This window comes from Pocillopora damicornis, chromosome 5 (genome assembly GCF_964200805.1).
Source record: "Pocillopora damicornis chromosome 5, jaPocDami1.2, whole genome shotgun sequence".
In the NCBI taxonomy this organism is placed as follows: Eukaryota; Metazoa; Cnidaria; class Anthozoa; order Scleractinia; family Pocilloporidae; genus Pocillopora; species Pocillopora damicornis.
In genome coordinates, this window is record NC_142674.1 from 7,845,619 (window position 1) to 7,865,029 (window position 19,411).

A 19,411-nucleotide genomic window follows, 5' to 3' on the forward strand; every position below is an offset into this window, starting at 1 on the left:
TAGTATAGGTACATGAATGTCTTACAACACACGAGAAACGAGCGAAATCTGTGTCTCAAGCAAAATCGACCGGACCGCTCTTACAGAGACACTCTCTTAAATATTGAGGCTACGATACCCCAGCAGGCATCCTCAAAATTTATGGTTCTACTCTCTGCTGTTTATTTGTGCTTTTTTGTTCTTGTTTTCTTCTTTCTAGACATCTTTCTGACTCTTTTCTGAAATAAACTTCATCTGTAGGACATACAGGTGAGATGTTTGATCTTCATTTGTCTACTTTTTGGTTAATGTTCTCACTCCCAAGATCTCATTAGTAATTCTCTTTACTGTCTGCCATACAATTCTTGTGATGTGAGTTTGGAGAACTTGGTATTGGATCAACTAATAATTGCTTCTTGATATTTTGATATATCCTCATCACTTTTCTGCTTAATATTGTATTGATATTGTAAGGAGAAACTCTGTATTGGTCACTCATGGGAGTTAAAGAGTTAACAAAGTATAACCATCAGAAATGACAGTTTCTGTTTCTCCTTTTGCGTCAGCTGATTAATTTTTGTAGCAAATCTCTATCGAAGACAATTTCAAATTAAAGGAAACATTTAAAATTTAAAGATTTCAAAAAATTTCAATTTTTCCCACTCAGCAAATGCCAACGTTTCTGATGGTGGCTGAAGTCCTATACTTTAAAACAAAGCCGTAGTCACAGAGACTGTCTACTCTTTACGCCATTATTTCCATTATCCAAGTACTGTATGCATAATGAAGTATGTAGCTGTGCGGAAATTTAACGCAGTCATTTTGCGACTACGAAAGGAAAAATGAACAGCACCCTTTCAAACGGTTTCAAAAATAGTTCATATGGAGAATTATACAAAAAAATGACCCACTTAAAATAAAATTTGTTCGTGCTGTTGATAACGCATTGATTAATTAAAAAATATATAAATAAAAGAAGACAGTACTTTTACCAGATCAACGTACAAGATTAATTATAGTTCAGCATACTCACAAAAACTTTCCTTTCCATTGCAAATCTTTATCATAAATGGCTCAATTCCAGCTACAGCAATGGGCCATTTAATGGTTTTTTTCTTGAAACATGGAATTCTCAAAGGTAAAAAAAGCCTGCTGTAATTTCAAACGGCCGCTATGTTGAAAGACAGCATTTTGAGGTACTAAAAACCTGGAACTTTTAACCGCTGGTCTCTTTACTACTTACTACGCATAACTTTCTTGTAAACAAGAAAGAAGTCAAAGAACGATAAGCTTATGAGTCTGGTGGGTGTGTTTGTATGCTTGCCGTGATTCACGACTAAACCTTAACGCAATCGCAGATAACAGGATGCAGAATTAAGAGGAATACCTTCGTTACAGCCCAAACTTGTGAGTGGTATTTATACTTCTGCCTTAACCAAACAAAAATTCAGGAGTTTATGATGAAGCCAAAGAGACAAATAATTTGAAAGACGAAGACAAAAACACCCGAAAAAGTCCTAAAAAGCCACGACGTCCAGTAATAATAGTTAATATTGCCTCTCATTGGTTGGTGCCATGACTGCATCGACACAAACTTAAATGAGGAGCGAAAACTACGTAATTTTAGGTTAAAAACTTGAATATGTTGTGGGGAGCTAAGGAAGAGCCCGATGTCAAGGTGCCGTGAGGGATGATGGGAACAAGAAGAGAAAAAAGAAATTAAGGGTCACTTGGCACCGTTGGTTAAACCAGACAAATGCATAACTAGATTAATGGTTCAACCGGAATAATGGGAATAAAAGGAGATATAGGCGATGAAGGGTCACGTGGTATCAGTGGACCGCCAGGAATCAAGGGTGTGAAAGGAGAGCAGGGATCTAAAGGAGACAAATGAGAAATCGTGAATAGTGCAGCGTCACAGATTAATTGGAAACATTGCACGTGGATAGCAAATGATAACTAATACAGTGGAACAATCAAAGTAAGGAAATACCGAAAATATCTTCAATTTATTCCCTATATTATCGTTATATGAAATTTATCTTCACTAAAACTGTTTTCTTTCGTTGTTTTTTTTTCCACCCAGTCAGTATATGTTTTTTTGGTTCCAGATATCCATTTTTCCTCTCGGATTTCCTGGGATTCAAGGGTCGAATGCCATACCAGGAATGCTGGGAATTCCTGGCGTTCCAGGGCCGCAAGGACAGCAAGGAAAAGATGGATCTAAGGGAGAGCCTGGTGTCAAGGGATCGTGGTGACCGGTGTGCCCCTGAAATGATGGGGTTAAAAGGAGATAAAGGTAATGAAGGTTCACGTGGGAAATGCTTTAGAAACTCTTTACGCTGGTCAATTTACATTATCAATTCAGTTGATAAAACCAAATTGTCTTGTAATACCCCTCACTGACGCAGTACCACAGTTAAAAAATTACCCTCTTTGAATATCTAAGGGCTTGGCCGCCTTTTCCTGCTGCCTTTTGCTGATTAAAACACTGTTATCTGTGATATCTGAAAAAGGAGTCAAGCTGATGAGTGCTATCACCTATTTCCTAAATAAAGCACGTTATTACGCCGGTTTAATTAGATGCTAAGTTCGAAAAGTATTTGAACGTTTGTGGGAAATAGGTTGGACAAACTGGGTGGAAGGCACCATGAATCTTGGATCCCAAAATCTTATTTTATGTAACATGTCTCGCTGCTACAACTCTGGCCCTAGCTTACTACAATCACCAAAAGACATGCAAAGATATTCTCACTTGGTTGTGTTGTCTTAACCTTGGAAGTTCAAGGCTTACATTCTAGAGATAAATTCCATTTTCCGAAAAAAACAGATGTGACCCTGACGCTGATAAAAAACCATTAACTCTTTTCGAAAAGTGAAACACCTAAAATAGTCGTAGTTATAGAAACATCACTTTCGGAGAACATACCAAAAGAGACACAAAATATCGTTCTCGATTGTAACTTCTCGACACAGTTCTGGAATTTGTACAAATAATACAATATCACAGATTTTGGAGATGCAGATATATTTGACCGCCCCAATATAAGTATGAATACCGTAATCGACCATATCAGGCGCTTCAGAGTCCGCAGAAACGCTCTCCTGAACATCAAAGGGCTTGACCGCTTTTATCCTGAAGCATTTTGTTAATTACAACACTGTTATCTGTGATATTTAAACGACTTAATAGCGTGAAAAGTACATTGTCACAGACCAACTGGAAACAGTGTGTGTGGAAAAATCTGAATGATGATAGAGATAGCGGAAAGATTAAGGTACAGAAATATCCAGAAAATGCAATAAAAAATAAACTAATTTGTCGTGGCCATATCTGAAAGAGACTTTCGAGAAATGCCGCCAAATATATCAATTAACATTTCTGTGCATTCTTGCAGGCAGGAAAAGTACAAGGTCATCTTCAAAATTATTTCCTACAACACTCTTATTTTGCACTAAGACTGTCTTCTCGGCATTTTTAACGGGCTTGCTTATTCAACAAGCTGCAGTCTGATACAGCTATTTAAGTCTCATTCCAGCGGCACATAAGACTGTGTGAAAAATAATCTGAAGCATTGAGGCTCACATTCTAGAGATAAATTCCGTTATCCGAAAACAGTAACAGATGTGACCCTTACGCTGATAAAAAAAACCTTTAAGTCTTGTAGATAAATGAAACGCCTAAAAAAGTGGTAATTAGTAGAAACATCATTTCCGAGAACATACCAAAGAGAGACACAAAAAAATCGTCTGTAATTTGTATCACTGATGCACAAAAACAGATTTTGGAGATGAAAATATATCTCACCGCCTCAATGTAAGTATGAGTACAGTAATAGACCATAGAACAAATAAACATGATATCAGGCGCTTCATAGTCTCCTGAACATCTAAGGGTTTGAGCGCTTTTATCCTGCCGCAGTTTGTTAATTGTTTCTGTATCTGTGATATTAAATGACGGGTCAAACGAACCAATGATATCATAGGTGTAGGGGTCACTACTTAATTTTCAGACACATTACTGACACCATCTGCCATACGCTGTTGAAACTTTCTTCACTACGACACAGGCGTACGGTCTGTTTGGTTATGTCGGCATTTCTCCAGCTGCAGATGAAGTCGACCGTCTTCCCCTGAAGATATCGGCACAGACTATAAGTGTTACTCAGAATTAATCTCAGCACTTACAGTCCGCAGATGAATTTAACTGGCTTTACCACGCCCATATAAACTTCAAATTAAAAAAAGAGTCTCTTTAAAAAAAAAAAAGAAAGACGAAACGAAACATGGAAATTTTTGTAGAAATTGGCTTTGCCAAAATTTCTCTTGCTGCCCAAAAAATCTAAGTCGCCCAAAATTTGGGAGGGGGAGGGAGGGTTGGCAGTCCCCAATTCCCCCGGCGCTTATGGGTGCTATATCACCTGTTTCTTCAATCAAACACATTAAAGTTTTAGATAAATTTCATATCAGTCAGACGTCTGGTCAAAGCGTGAATGCTACTTTGTCACAGACCAACTGCAGACTGTATGTGTGGTACAAAGTCTTAATGATGATGGAGATCGTGGAAAGATTAAGGAACAGAAATATCCAGAAAATGCAGTGAAAAATAAATCAATTGTTAGAGCCAATTTGTCATGTCCATCTCTGAAAGAGAATGTTGAGAAATGCCGCCAAACTAAAAATATCAATTAACAACTCTGCGCATTCAAGCAGGCAGGTAAAGTACAAGGTCATCATCAAATTATTTTCTATAACATTCTTATAAAACATATTTTTTTCCACTAAGACTGCCTTCTCGGCATATTTTATGGGATTTCTCATTTAGCAAGCAGCAGTCTGATACAACTGTTCTAATTATTCATTCCAGCGGGAAAGCAGCACATAAGATTGTGTGAAAAATAATCTGAAGCATTGAAGACTTACATTCTAGAGATAAATTCCGTTATCCGATAACAGTAACAGATGTGACCCTAACGCTGATAAGAAAGCTTTAAGTCTCGTAGAAAATATCGTTCTTAATTTTAACTACACAACACGAGTTTGCAACTTGTACCATTAATACACAAAAGCAGATTTTGGAGATGAAAATATATCTCACCGCCTCAATATAAGCATGAACACAGTAATCGACCACAGAACAATTACACATGATATCAGGCGTTTCAGAGTCCACAGAAACGCTCTCCAGATCATCTAAAGGTTTGACCGCTTTTATTCCGCCGCAGTTTGTTAATTACAACACTGTTATCTGTAATATTTAATGGTGGGTCAACAAACCAATGCTATCATGGGGCCGGTTCGTGCCATTTTTTGCCAAGGGGGGAGGAGAGGGAGTGAACCGCTTGCCCAAAAAAAATTTGCAAGTTGCCGAAATTTTTATGAAACAATCGAAGAGGAACAAGGGTCATACGATAAACTAACATAGGCCTACATACGAAATGAATATATTCTTTCCTATTAAAATATCACATGAGCCCAAAACACACGTCAAAAGAATTATATAGCTGTCTCTGCCATTCCGACGGCTGGAGATATCCATAATACGATCCATTTTTGACTACAGAGTTGCCATATGCCCTTTTAATGTTAATAAGTGAGATGCTACTGACACGTTGTTGCTCCATGGTGCTACAGAGGTAAGTTTTCAATCAGCGCCGGCTACGGACTGAATGATAGATCTGTGGAACACGATGTAGCAGGTAGGGAACGTATCAAATAGATCATTCTCGTGCATTACCCTAAGCATCTCTGAAACAGTCAAGTCACCTTATCCGCGCACAAGACGAAAGCCGCGTACATTTTCTTCTCAGCTTCCAGAATCTCGTCGTCGATTTTGTAAAATTTAGCATCGAGGAAGGAGCTTTCTTTATCAGGTGTTTCACTGTGACAGATATTTTCCAAAGCACAGATTATTTCCCGTTCTTTTGCACTGAACCTGGGCTCAAGCTCGGTCAGCACCTTGCCGACGGACGCATAGTAAGTGTTCATCCGGTGGTGCGATTATGGTGTCAGCTGCGTTTGTCCTTGCACGTGATCACCTACAAGGTCTTGAATGCTGCGCGATGGCGTTTGTCTGAGTGCCCTGGCTTCCCGTAATTCAAACTGAGAACTGGTTTACTAGTCCTTAATTGTAAGACTCATTGCTGACACTATCTGCTATACGCTGTTGGAACTTTCTTGACTACGACACTGGCATAAGGTCTGAATGGTTATGTGTGCAGATGACATCGACCGTCTTCCCCTAAAGATATCGGCACAGATTATAAGTGTTGCTCAGAATTACTCTCAACACTCACAATCCGCAGAAGAATTAAACTGGCTTTACCACACCTACTTAAGTTTAAATTAATAAATATCTCTTTGAAAGAAAAAAAAAGACGAAAAGAAACATGGAAACTTTTATAAAAATTGGCATTGCCAAAATTTCTTTTGCTGCCCGAAAAATCTGAGTTGCCTAAAATTTGGGAGGCGGAGGGGTGGGGGGTTGACAGCCTCCCAGCTCCCCCGGCCCATTCGCTTATGGGTGCTATCACCTGTTTCTTCAATCAAACACATTTAAGTTTCAGTTAAATTTGATATCATTGAGACGGGTCTGCAATTTGTACCATCATTGAAATGTCGACAAAATCTAACACACCACCTTATGATCAGTTTGAGTCTAACATGCGGCATTTGCAAATGTCTATACTATTTTCGAATGGATCCAATAACATGAATACCGAAATCGAGCTAAGGACAAATGAACATCATATCACAGACCATATCGAACTTTTTTTCTCAATATTTCTCGTTTGATCCGAGTAGGTAGATTTTGTGGCCCAGATTTTTCTGCGTAATTTCCTGAACATGAGTGAAACATTGGTCTGTTGGTCAGTACGTGCTTCATTAGTGAACTGATAAGGATATCACAGTCAAGTTGTTGACCTTGTGTGTGAGTTCAAGTACCTTCAGACATCCTTATCATTTAGCTCCAGCGCTTTTTAATTAAGGTTGTTATTTTATAATGAAATTCGGTGGGACATAAATAGGCGAGTACATTAGGAGATATATATTTCAGTCATAGAACACGAAATATTCACGCAAAGTAACCATCGGAGTATGGCGAAGCCTCTGATCCTCGCTGTTTTGTTATTTTTCTCATCCAAAACAGGAGTAAGTTCCGTGGGAACAACCACCAGTCCTCAACTACAGAATCCTCAAGCTAGCGCTGACAAAGACCCATGTGAGGTACCCTTAGGCATGCTTTATCCACGATTATTTACTACGAAATCGCATGTACTTGATGAAGCGTTCATTTGTCATACCTCAGTTTACCACTCATGTCTACCAAGCTAAGCAAAAAACAAATCCCTCATCAATCATGAGTTTCAAAGACAAAGGAGGACATTGCTTGAAAAAGTTTTCTGTTAGGAATATCTCCACAACGGTATGAGATCATCCAATGTTCCGCGCCGTTTCTCCTAAAACGAAGCTAAATTCTCAACATGATAAGCCTCTGAAGAAACTGCTGTGCTACTTCGGCGGACACGTAAATATTAATAAACATCACTGATGTTTATTGATATTTACGTGTCCGCCGAAGTAGCACAGCAGTTTCTTGATGTACTGTACATCCATTCATAATTATATGTTCTTTCTTCTTTTTCAGAAATCCATTTTTGCTCACGGATTTCCTGGGATTCCAGGATAGAATGGCATACCAGGAATGCCGGGAATTCCTGGTGCCCCAGGGCCGCAAGGACAACAAGGAAAAGATGGAGCTAAGAGGGAGCCTGGTGTGAAGGGACCAAGAGGTATGACGGGGACAAGAGGACAAAAAGGAGACCTAGGGTCCCTTGATAAAAATGGTGCACCTGGAATGATGGGAATAAAAGGAGATAAAGGTGACGAGGGGTCACGTGGCAGCAGTGGACCGCCAGGAATCAAGGGTGTGAAAGGAGAGCAGGGATCTAAAGGAGAGAAAGGAGAAATCGTGAATAGTGCAGTGTCACAGACCAACTGGAAACAGTGTGTGTGGAAAAATGATGATGGTAGAGATAGTGGAAAGATTAAGGTACAGAAATATCTAGAAAATGCAATGAAAAATTAATTGAGTGTTAGAGCCAATTTGTTAGGCCATCCTTGAAATAGACTTGAGAAATGCCGCCGAACTAAAAATAGCAATTAACAAATTTGTGCATTTTAGCAGGCAGGAAAAGCACAAGGTCATCATCAAATTATTTCCTATAACACTCTTGTAAATCATTTTTTTGCACTATGACTGTCTTCATGGCATTTTTTATAGGATTGCTCATTCAACAAGGTGCAGTCTGAGACAGCTATTAAAGTCTCATTCCAGGGAAATATGAGAGTCGCTGGCACTTCTTCTAAATGCAACCGGTGGTTCTTCAAGTTTAATGGAAATGAATGCAGTGGACCAATGACAATTGAGGCTGTTGTGTTGAACTATTGGCCATCTGGGAGTCCTAATCTGCTTCATCACAGATCCTTTGAGGGATACTGTGGAAACATTCCACAGGGCAGGGTTACTGTGGAGTTATGGGTAGGACAGTGTCCCAGTGGTCATGCACTGGGTGATGCTGTCACTGGATGGGAATCAGTATCTCGGATAATGATAGAAGAAGTGTCTAGAGCCCAGTCCTAATCAGCCCTGTCATCTTCACCTGAGGACTGGAGTAGAATATTTTCTTTTCCATTGATCCATTATTTAGATTTCATGATTTTTTTACATTTCTCATACCGCCCGATAATTGAGTTATTGTTTGTCACAGGTACTCTTTTGCCCTGATAATGTTGGATGTTATGAGGATTCCTTGACTCCAATTTAAACCTTCTGTTTCTTTTTAATTACATGTACTTTTAAACGACTGTGAATACATGAAAGTCATATATTTGAACTGCGGATAAAGACGTGAAAATGAAAGCGATCTTCGCAGTAATAAACACTACTTAAGCAGTAATGAAAATAAGGCCTGAAAAAAAATTCAGGCCTGTAAGGGATTTGAACCAATAACCTCTGCGATACCTGCAATTTTTAGTTTATGCTATGTACCGGTTAAGACACCTTCATCTCTTCCTGAAAATTTTTTCCTGAATTATTTTGAGTTTGTCTCTGCTTTGCAATAGAACTGTTTAACATGTGCTAGTAAACAAAATATTAGTTTCTTTAATCATTAGTGATACAACTGTATGTGTAAACCAAATATTATCTCTAAATTTTTTCCATTATTTCTATCATCTTTTTCTCATTATCTTGAAAAATAGTCTTGAAACCCTTTTTAAATATTAAATGAAGACAAGAGATTTGTTGCATGATCACAAATTGAAGGGAAAATGTTCATCATGGAATATCACAACTGATTCAATATTTTTTTAATTGAATTGTATTCACAAGTAGTTTCTTTTTATGGAAATATATTTTCTCCATCCTGTTTGTTCTAGAAACTCCTTTGGATCTGGAATAAAGAGTCAAGTTTCTAGACTGCTTACAAACAAATATAACCCAGTAAAATAAAAAAAATTATCAGTGGAAAAAAGATATAGTTAAAAACGCGCAGGAGGCCCGTCAATCGAGAATGGAAATCATGATCTTATATGCAATGCCTCGAACAACGTTTTTAGTCGATGTCGTTTAAAATCGGTTAATTTTTTCCATAAATTAAAAAACAAGGATCACGAGCTATTTTTTTTATTGCATTTTTCGAAACAGACCTTGGTAGGGAACATTTAAGGAAAGTTTAACTTTTTTTTCATTCTTCCATCATCGTGTTTTCTAGATTGTCTCCAATTTTCAATATCGCAAGATATTTGTCTAACTTTTTGTTAGTAACAACTTTTGCTCTAAAAATATTCCCTGTTACTATTCCGTTACTCCACAAAAAAGCTGGTATTTTTAACAAACTTGACAATTTGATCCCCTCCCTAAGTTTTTCCTGAGTAATTTGCAATCCGTTTGCAATCTCTCCCCTATTTTATGCACAGCAGGTAAAATAAATGTCTAATACGGAAGAGTAGTCCTTATACCTGATTAATTTTAAAGAATTTAAAGGAATTTAAGGCCTCAACACGACATACTGTAAGCGGTAAATTAGGTAGTTGCTGCCTGTGAAGGAAAACTGAGCATGTTTTAATAAAATAAAAATAAAATTAAAAAAAAAGACAGTTTTTTAAATCATTAGTGATACAGCTGTACATGCTTCATTTCATGTTGGCTACATCGCCAACCAGAAAGGATCTCTCACTGTTCATCATCATTTCCTTCGTCTTTTTCTCAGATCTTGCAAAATAATCTTGAAACCCTTCAAACACATTGATGAAGAAAAAAGAGTTGTACCTTGTACACAAAAAAAAAATGTTTATCACAGTCTCGCAACTAAGTTAGCATGTTTTCAATTAAATTTTATTTACTAGTCTCTCTTTACAGAGACATATTTCCTCCATCCTGTTTGTTCTGGTAAGTCCTTTGAATCTGGTGGCACATCTGTGATTTACTGTCGATAAAAAGTAAATACAAAATGATTAAGGGCGAGCAAGCACAAAGAGCCCAAACTCATAAAAATAGTATCTATTATATTTCCTTTAGTCAAAATATGAGATGTGAAATGAAATTTTCATTAAACTAAACATCACTCTTGTCATGCAGAGGAGGCTACAGTATTATACAAATCTGCATAGCGTAATCTAACGTATTAAAGAAGTACTGGGATTTACTAAATGTAAACTCACGTACCGAATAAAAATCGTTTCTCTTTGATGAAAAGCAATCCCATTGGTCATGGGATTTTCCTCATTAGTTAAAAATATTGTTTGACTAATCAGAAGGGTAATACGGTTTTTTTTTCGCAAGTGGGAAAGTTGTATCGGTTTTCCTGCCTTTTGGAGCGGCATGCGAAATAATTGAGAGTGAATGTCTGCAACGCTCCTGAAGGTAAGATTAAATTTTTCACCCGTATTCAGTGCATAATATTAATTTTGATAGCATAACTGCATAATTATAATAGCAAGAGCATCGAAGGTAATGCCGAAATAATGACGTAAGTTTAAAAAAAATCCCTATGGTGTTACACTTTGACAAAAGATGAATTCTAAAGCCTGAGTAATGGCCATAATGAAACTGCTTTTCTTGCTCCCACTTAAAGAATTTGCAAGTTTTTCCTTCTGATAGTATGAATGGGGAGGGGAGAGGGATGGGGAGGAGAGAGGGAGGGGGATGGAGGGGGAGGGAGGGGGAGTGCACGCGCTTATTCAACTGATTACGTGATATCTATGCACAGTGCATGATGCGCAGTGCATGATGCGCAGTGCATGATGCGCTGTGCATGGCGCGTAGTGCAATACTAAAGAATCATGAGCTCATACATTGTTATTTTGAGCTTATTGAAAAATTCTAAGCATGATGTTTGGCATAACGCCATTTTTCCATGGGGAGACACTCGAAAACAAAGTTACTCGAACTAATTTGAAACTAAATGCCACTTTCAATGAGCATACGCTGATCATACATGAGTGTGTGTACAGGAAGACGGACAATTCAGGTCTTCAAGAACGCCATACTGAACATCTAAGCTAATTAAAGTGTTGACATGTCTTAAAAGTATTGTCCAATAGGAGATTTTGTTTTAAGAGCGCTTGTCTGTAAAAATCAGGCAAATTCTAAATTTCGCGGCAAGGGTGAAAAATTAAAATCGTCATTTTTAGAAGCAAATTATTGCACAAGTTTGAGGGCTTCGCATTCAAAAACGAATCACAATCTCGTCTTTTTAACACTCAAATCTTCTTTTTCAACTTCATAAGACCTCACAAAACGATTTTTGTATACACTGCGTTCCTCTTTGCGTGTAAAATAATTTAATATCGAAAGCATACATTTCTCTTCTGTAAAAGTACTTTGTAAGCAAAGTTAATTTTCAACATGTGCTAAACCTTCAAATGGATTAAGCTTTGGGCGGTAGAATAACGAAAAGATGTTCTCAATATTACTGTAAAAATTTCTTTGGGCAAATGATTGAGAGCGATACGAAAGCTTTTCAAAGTCCGTTAAAATGCAGTTATTTGACCTTTCGCGGTCAACATTCCAGTCGCGAGTCACACACATACTTTAATATAATTCAACCCATATGACGCCGGAAAATGTACATGGGTACACATTTCCAAATGCTCTAACCTCATTTGCCTTAGAAGAAAGATCCGAAGACCATTTTACTGTAGTTATCTTGTCGCTCGTCGTATTTATAACGTCCGATGAAACTGCCTGTCAATCTGCGAACTGTCACCAACCTTCGTTATAAAACGTTTGACATCTTTCTGCACGGTGGCATCTTATCCAGCGGTTCAGTTGACTGTGAGTGTTGTTCGGTTTGTGGTGCAGTAGACCTGATCGATGCTTAGTAGCACTTCACATATGTTGCAGTCAACGTAGTTTTGTATACGGAGAGTCGTCACGCAATGCAAATCATACAATGGAAAGTTATTTTTTAGGGGGTAGGGGAAGGGGAAAGTAAAAAGACGTCACTACTGCTAAGCTTTTTTGTTGTTGTGAAACGGAAATTGTTCCTTTACTTTCATGCACCAAGAATACCGCAAGTCACGAGTCGGGTTTCAAATTTACCGGTCCTGAAGATGAGATCGACCTTATTTTGTACCGAGCGCACATATGTCGGCCCCTCTGTAGTTTAAGGTTTTAAAAGGTAGTTGGGTCTGTAACAGTGGTTAATAGTACCACTCCCTTATGCAAGCCGCACCCATTGGCCATGGAACATAGCACCCCAGCATCACATAAGCCACACATTCCCACCACTGCGTTTTGTAGCATGGTGTTGTAAAAATGTACAAAAGGTTCTCTTTCATGCTATTAGGGTATTTCTTGCAATTTTATTGGAAAGAAAAACACCCCTAATAAGTACGGCAGGCACAGAGCGCCAAAAAAACAAGAATAATTCCCTGCAATAGATAAATGTATTTTACTGTTTGTCACCAGACAACGATGACACTATTATAAAAATGTTTACAAAATAAAATATTTTGTAGATTCCAAGAGTTCAATTCTGGAGTTTTGCCCTTCACCTACCCCCTAAAGTTCCTTTGTCACCGGTATTGCGTGACAAGCCAAATATTCAAAAAGGCGTACATGTTTGTACATCAGTTTAGCATTGAATTATACTATCAGATGTAATCTTTTAGTGCATTGTAAACTGAGTAATACTCGCAGTCAACTGAACCGTTGAATAAGACGCCACAGTGAAGAAAGGTATCGAACGTTTGACAACAAGATGGTGTTCGACAGGGTTGGTGGTTTCATCGGACGTTATCAATTGTACAGACCTAAATACGACGAACGACACTAAAATGGTCTCTGGATTGGTCTTCTGTGACAAATGAGGTTAGAGCATTTGGAAATATCTTTCTATGTACATTTTTCGGCCTCATATGGGTTGAAACATATTAAAATATGTGTGACTTGCGACTGGAATGTTGACCGCAAAAGGTCAAATAACTGTATTTTAACGGACTTTGAAAAGCTTTTGTATCGCTCTCAAACATTTGCCCAAACAAATTTTTACAGTTATGTTGAGAACATCTTTTCGAAATTCAACCACCAAAAGCTTAATCCATTTGAAGGTTTAGCTCATGGTGAAAATTAATTTTATTCACGAAGTATTTTTACTGAAGAGAAATGCATGCTTTCGAAATTAAATTATTTTAAGCGCAAAGAAGAGCGCAATGTTTACAGAAATCATTTTATGAGGTCTTATGAGAGCGAAAAAGAAGATTTTAGTGTTTAAAAGACGAGATAGAGATTCGTTTTTGCACGCGAAGCCCTCAAACTCGTGCAATAATTTGCTTCTAAAAATGACGATTTTAACGGAATTTCGTTATTCGTATTTTTCTCTGAAATAAAAAGATATTTTGCCAAAAAAAGTATCCAGTGATTTTAGTTATAGCCTAGCCTATTTAACATTAAAATAAGAAAGAAATCGAATTTTCCACCCTTGCCGCAATATGTTTGATTTTTACAGAGAAGCGCTCTTAAATCGCACACAATTTTCAGAATTTTCAACACAAAGCTACGCAATTTCAGGCCGTGAATCCGAGTAAACAACGATTCAAGCATGGTAAATCGATTACGCGATTCTTTTACATGCAAGAAATTGGTACGTTTTTTTCGCTTCTAAGCAGTAAATTTAGCTTTCCTTTATAAGTAGCTTTAGTCTGGAAAATTTTCTTGGTCTAGAAGCTTAGGATGATCTTAGCTTCGTCTCGAACAACTCACGAGTCTCTCGTGCTCTCCAAACCTCCCGCATGTATCCATGGCATATCTGGATATACGCACGCTAGCCATGAAGAACATGATACATCCTGAACTGCAACTGAATGGGAGGCGAGCTCGTGACCGATCATCTTCCTCAGATGCCAAGTAATAAACACGACCATGTTGGTTGTCTTCTGATGATCTTCATGGATGATCATGGATAATCACAACTTCTGGGAAGCTCCAGGAAATTCACCCAATAAGGAAATAAGGAGAGGAAATAAAGCTGTTTTCGATAACACCGTACCTTATCACATCCCTTCTGAAATCACTGGTCATTTGGTCAAAGGCCAAACGGAAATCATGTCACTGACCATATCAAATATCTCTTCCTCCTTAATATGTCACGTTTGATCAGAGAAGGGATGCTACGTGGCCTGGATTTTCCGGGTAATTTCTCTGAATCTATGTAGATTACGTGCTTCATTAATGAACGTGATAAGGATATCATAGTCAAGTTATTTACCCGTGTGTGATTTCGAGTAGTTTCAGACTTCCTTTCTATTTGATTAGCTCCATCGCTTCCTTGTTAAAATTCTTATTTTAGAGTGGTAGCGGAGAGTTTACATTTAAAGGAAATTCTTTAGGATACAAAAAGGCACGTATAGAAGGAAATGCCTCACAACGAACAAAGTCAGTGTGTAAACATCCAATTATGGCCGTCATTCATCTGTATTCATTAACACACCAGCTAGATCAAGTAACAGATACTTAACAGTTTCGTTTGCTAAATTGAAAGATATTGTTAAACTTCTTTGAGGTTAAATTTTGTAAAATAAACAAAAGGTCAATATGCTTAATTAAGAACTAAGGTTGTACTAAGAAATGTTAAATATATTTCAGAGAAAAATTTACCTCTGTTCCAGAGGAGATCTAACAAAGCAGTCATTAGGTACTGTAATAGTTCTTGACTGACCAATGATAACTCGCCCCTTCAAAAAGCGTTAGCTAATTAAAAAAAAAAAAAAAAACCTCGACAATTTTCAATGAGCATGCGTTATCTATACGTAAATTTATGTACAGGAAGATAGACAATTCATGCAGTTTTCTAATTCTCTGAGATGAGCTTGAGATCTCCAGGAACACCATACTGAACATCTGACGGCTTGGCCGCTTTAATACTGCCGCATTTTTCTAATTACAACACGGTTTTCTGTGATACTAACGACTGGCCGGGTCAAAATAACTAAAAATATCCCGCATTTCCTCAATCAAAAACATTATTGTTTCAGTTTAACAAGATTTGCAGCATGACGCGTCTAAAATTTGTATCGTTAATACATATGGTTAAGTTTGCAGATGAAAATCTATCACACTGCGTCAGAAAGGTCTAACACTCGGTATTTAGAACGTTTAATAATTAATGCAGAATACGTGAGTACCGTCCAATGGCCAAACGAAGATCACGTCAGTCACAGACTTTATCAAATTTCTATGCCTCCTCAATATGTCGCGTTTGATCAGAAAGGAACATTTCATTGCGCAGATGTTTCCGGGAAATTCTATGTATTTGTAGAGGGTACGTGCTTCATTAAAAACGTGATAAGGATATCAGAGTTAAGTTGTTTACACGTGTGTGATCTCGAGTAGCTTGAGACTTCCTTATCATTTAGCTCCATCGCTTCCTACAGTTTACATTTCAAGGAAATTCTCTAGGATATAAATAGGCGCGAATATAAGGAGATATATATTTCATTCATAGAACACTAACTGCTCGTGTGAAACAACTATCGAAGAATGGCGAAGCTTCTGATCCTATCTGCTTTGTTAATTTTCTCATCCAAAACAGAAGTAAGTTCCGTGGGAACAACCACCAGTCCTCAACAACAGAATCCGCAAGCTGGCGCTGACAAAGACCCATGTGAGGTACACTTAAGCATGCTTTATCCGCGGTTCTTTACTGTAAAATTGCATGTACTTCATGAAGCGTTCATCTGTCACACCTAAGTTTACTACCCATGTCTACCAAGCTAAGCGCAAAAAAAATCCCTCATCAATCATAAGTTTTCAAATACAAAGTAGAACATTACTGGAAAAAGTTTTCTTTTAGGGATATCTCGACAAGGTTATGATATCATTCAATGTTCTGAGCTGTTTCTCATAAAACGAAGTTACATTCTCAACGTGATTAGCTTCTGAAGAAACTGTTGTGCTACTTCGGCGGACAATTAAATATCAATGAACATCAAGTACGTCCATCCAATTACTATACGTTCTTTTTTCTTTCTCAGAAATCCGTTTTTGCGCCCGGATTTTCTGGGATTCCAGGTTCGAATGGCATACCAGGAATGCCGGGAATTCCTGGCGCCCCGGGGCCGCAAGGACAACAAGGAAAAGATGGAGCTAAGGGGGAGCCTGGTGTCAAGGGACCGAGAGGTATGACGGGAACTAGAGGACAAAAGGGAAATCCAGGGTCACTTGGTAAAAATGGTGCACCTGGAATGATGGGAATAAAAGGAGATAAAGGTCACGAAGGGTCACGTGGCAGCAGTGGACCGCCAGGAATCAAGGGTGTGAAAGGAGAGCAAGGATCTAAAGGAGAGAAAGGAGAAATCGTGAATAGTGCAGTGTCACAGACCAACTGGAAACAGTGTGTGTGGAAAAATCTGAATGATGATGGAGATAGTGGAAAGATTAAGGTACAGAGATATCTAGAAAATGCAATAAATAAATTAAGCGTTAGAGCCTATTTGTCATGGCCATCTCTGAAAGAGTCTTTAGAGAGATGCAGCCAAACTAAAAATATCAATTAAACATTCTGTGAATTCTTGAAGGCAGGAAAAGTACAAGGTAATCATCCAATTGTTTCCTTTAACACTCTTATAAAATATTTCTTTTGCACTAAGACTGTCTTCTTGGCATTTTTTTTAGGATTGCTTATTCAACAAGCTGCAATCTGATACAACTATTAAAGTCTCATTCCAGGGCAATACGAGAGTCTATGGCAGTTCAACTAAATGCAACCGGTGGTTCTTCAAGTTTAATGGAAATGAATGCAGTGGACCAATGACAATTGAGGCTGTTGTGTACAACCACTGGCCATCTGGGAATCCTAGTCTGCTTCATCACAGATCATTCGAGGGATACTGTGAAAACATTCCACAGGGCAGGGTTACTGTGGAGTTATGGGTAGGACAGTGTCACGGTGGTTATACACTGGGTAATGCTAACACTGGATGGAACTCAGTATCCCGGATAATGATAGAGGAAGTGTCTAGAGCCCAATCCTAATTAGCCCTGTCATCCTCACCTAAGGACTGGAGTAGAATATTCTCTTTTTCATTCATCCATTATTTTAGATTTCCTAATATTCTCACATTCCCATACCGCCCAAAAATTGAAGTTACTGTTTGTCACAAGTACTATTTTTCCCTGATAATGTTGGATGTTATGAGGATTCCTTTATTCTAATCTAAACCTGTTTTTTTAATCACGTGTACTTTTCTTTGTACTGTTTAATTTATGCTATGTACTGGTAGATGGAAGTTTTTTCCTGTATTATTTTAAGTTTGCCACTGAATTACTATAAAACTTTTTGTCATGTGTTAGTCAACAAAAGAATAGTTTCTTTAATCATTAGTGATACAACTGTGTGTGCTTCTTTGTATTTTTGGTTACATTACAAACCAGATATGATCTCTCACTTTTTCCCATTATTTCTATCATCTTTTTTTCAGTATCTTGAAAAATAGTCTTGAAACCCTTTAAAACACTAAGTGAAGACAAGAGATTCCTTGAGTGATAAAAAATTGAAGGAAAAATGTTTATCATGGAATCTCACAACTGATTCAGTATTTTTCAATTTACAACTAGTTTCCTTTTCATGGAAATATGTGAGCCTCCATGGGGAAACGGACACTAACGCTTTTCCATTAAACGGTGAAGAAAGAAGGTTTGAAACGGATAATAAACGGCTAACTCAAGCGTTTTAATAGTTTCCATAACCGCTTAAAACGGATGGCAAGAAATTTAAACCGTTGACCAAAGTCCAAAACCGGATGGCTTAGGCCTTCAAACGGTTGACCAAAAATTAAAAACGGATAGCATGAAACATTAAACAGTTTACCAAAGTCCAAAAACGGATAGCACACACTGTTAAACGGTTGACCAAATATAAAAACGAATAGCACGAAAAGTTAAACCGTTGACCAAAGTCCAAAAACGGATAGCTCACACCGTTAAACGGTTCAGCAAAAATAAAAACGGTTAGCCCGAAACGTTAAACGGTTGACCAAAGTCCAAAAACGGATTGCTTAAACCGAGAAACGGTAGACCAAAATCGACAAACGGAGAGCTAAAAATCAATGTTAAACGGTTGTGGTTGAGCGGGCGAGATCTTCTGCGGAAAAACTTTACGAGTGACAACGGATAATTATCTTAAAGCGAAAACATTGAGCATGATAATTTGAAAAATAATAACTAGTATATACTTGCGCATTTTATTTCTGGGTTAACTAATGCCGTTTTCGTGTGACATTCATGAAATAAGCGCAATTTACTGAGAATAGTTTCGCTGCCAAATATCCCGAACGGCTACTGCGAGAAACTCATAATCTTCTCCTTTGTTTATTCTTATTATTATTGAAAATGAACTTCATGTTTCTTTGGTTCTGAAGTTTGGCGAAACAAGGTCAGTTCAACTTTATTAACACTACAAGGAACGAACAAGTTTATTTACATGTTTGCTAAGGCGACACTTCGAATTAATATTACTTTTGATGGACTTCCGCACTTTTTCTTTCTCCTTGGCAGATTCAATTGGAAAACGGCTAAAACACAGCATCTTCAAAGCTTGAAGTTTTGTAACATCTAGCTGCTGTTTATTGTGGGTGCCGTCAATGTTGCTGTTGCTCAGCTCTTCCGAGGTAAGAAAGGCTAACGTTTCAGAGCGTACCGGTGCCTCTCTTTTTCCTTTTCCAAGACGTCTCGCACCTCTTTCGATTTGCTGGGCCTCACCAATTATCGTATGACGTCTTCACCGACTTTGTCGTCCTCGAGGGCTGATGACTGGAATGCCGGTGTTATTATATTTTTTCCATCCTGTTTGTTCTTGTACATCCTGCTAGATTAATAAAACCCAATAAGTAATATGTGCATCTATTTTGGACTGAAGAAATGTAAAAT

The 19,411-nt window shown here is 37.9% G+C and overlaps 2 protein-coding genes and 1 pseudogene across 3 annotated transcripts; all 3 read left to right on the forward strand.

Moving 5' to 3' along the window:
• Positions 1 to 1,768: 1,768 nt before the first annotated feature.
• LOC149044961 (uncharacterized) lies at positions 1,769 to 9,283 on the forward strand (annotated as a pseudogene). The gene is made up of 4 exons (XR_016187026.1): positions 1,769 to 1,835; positions 2,066 to 2,278; positions 7,130 to 7,206; positions 7,628 to 9,283. The product of XR_016187026.1 is annotated as an uncharacterized LOC149044961 (transcript).
• Positions 8,324 to 8,623, forward strand: LOC149044962 (collagen triple helix repeat-containing protein 1-like). The gene has a single exon (XM_089207897.1). It carries the CDS (start codon positions 8,324 to 8,326, stop codon positions 8,621 to 8,623), a length of 300 nt encoding a protein of 99 aa, XP_089064023.1.
• Positions 9,284 to 16,024: 6,741 nt separating the features above from the next.
• Positions 16,025 to 17,839, forward strand: LOC149044963 (uncharacterized). The gene is made up of 3 exons (XM_089207363.1): positions 16,025 to 16,153; positions 16,519 to 16,926; positions 17,159 to 17,839. The coding sequence occupies exons 1-3, from the start codon at positions 16,025 to 16,027 to the stop codon at positions 17,516 to 17,518; spliced, it is 897 nt and encodes a 298-aa protein (XP_089063489.1). The 3' UTR covers positions 17,519 to 17,839.
• The last annotated feature ends 1,572 nt before the right edge of the window (positions 17,840 to 19,411 follow it).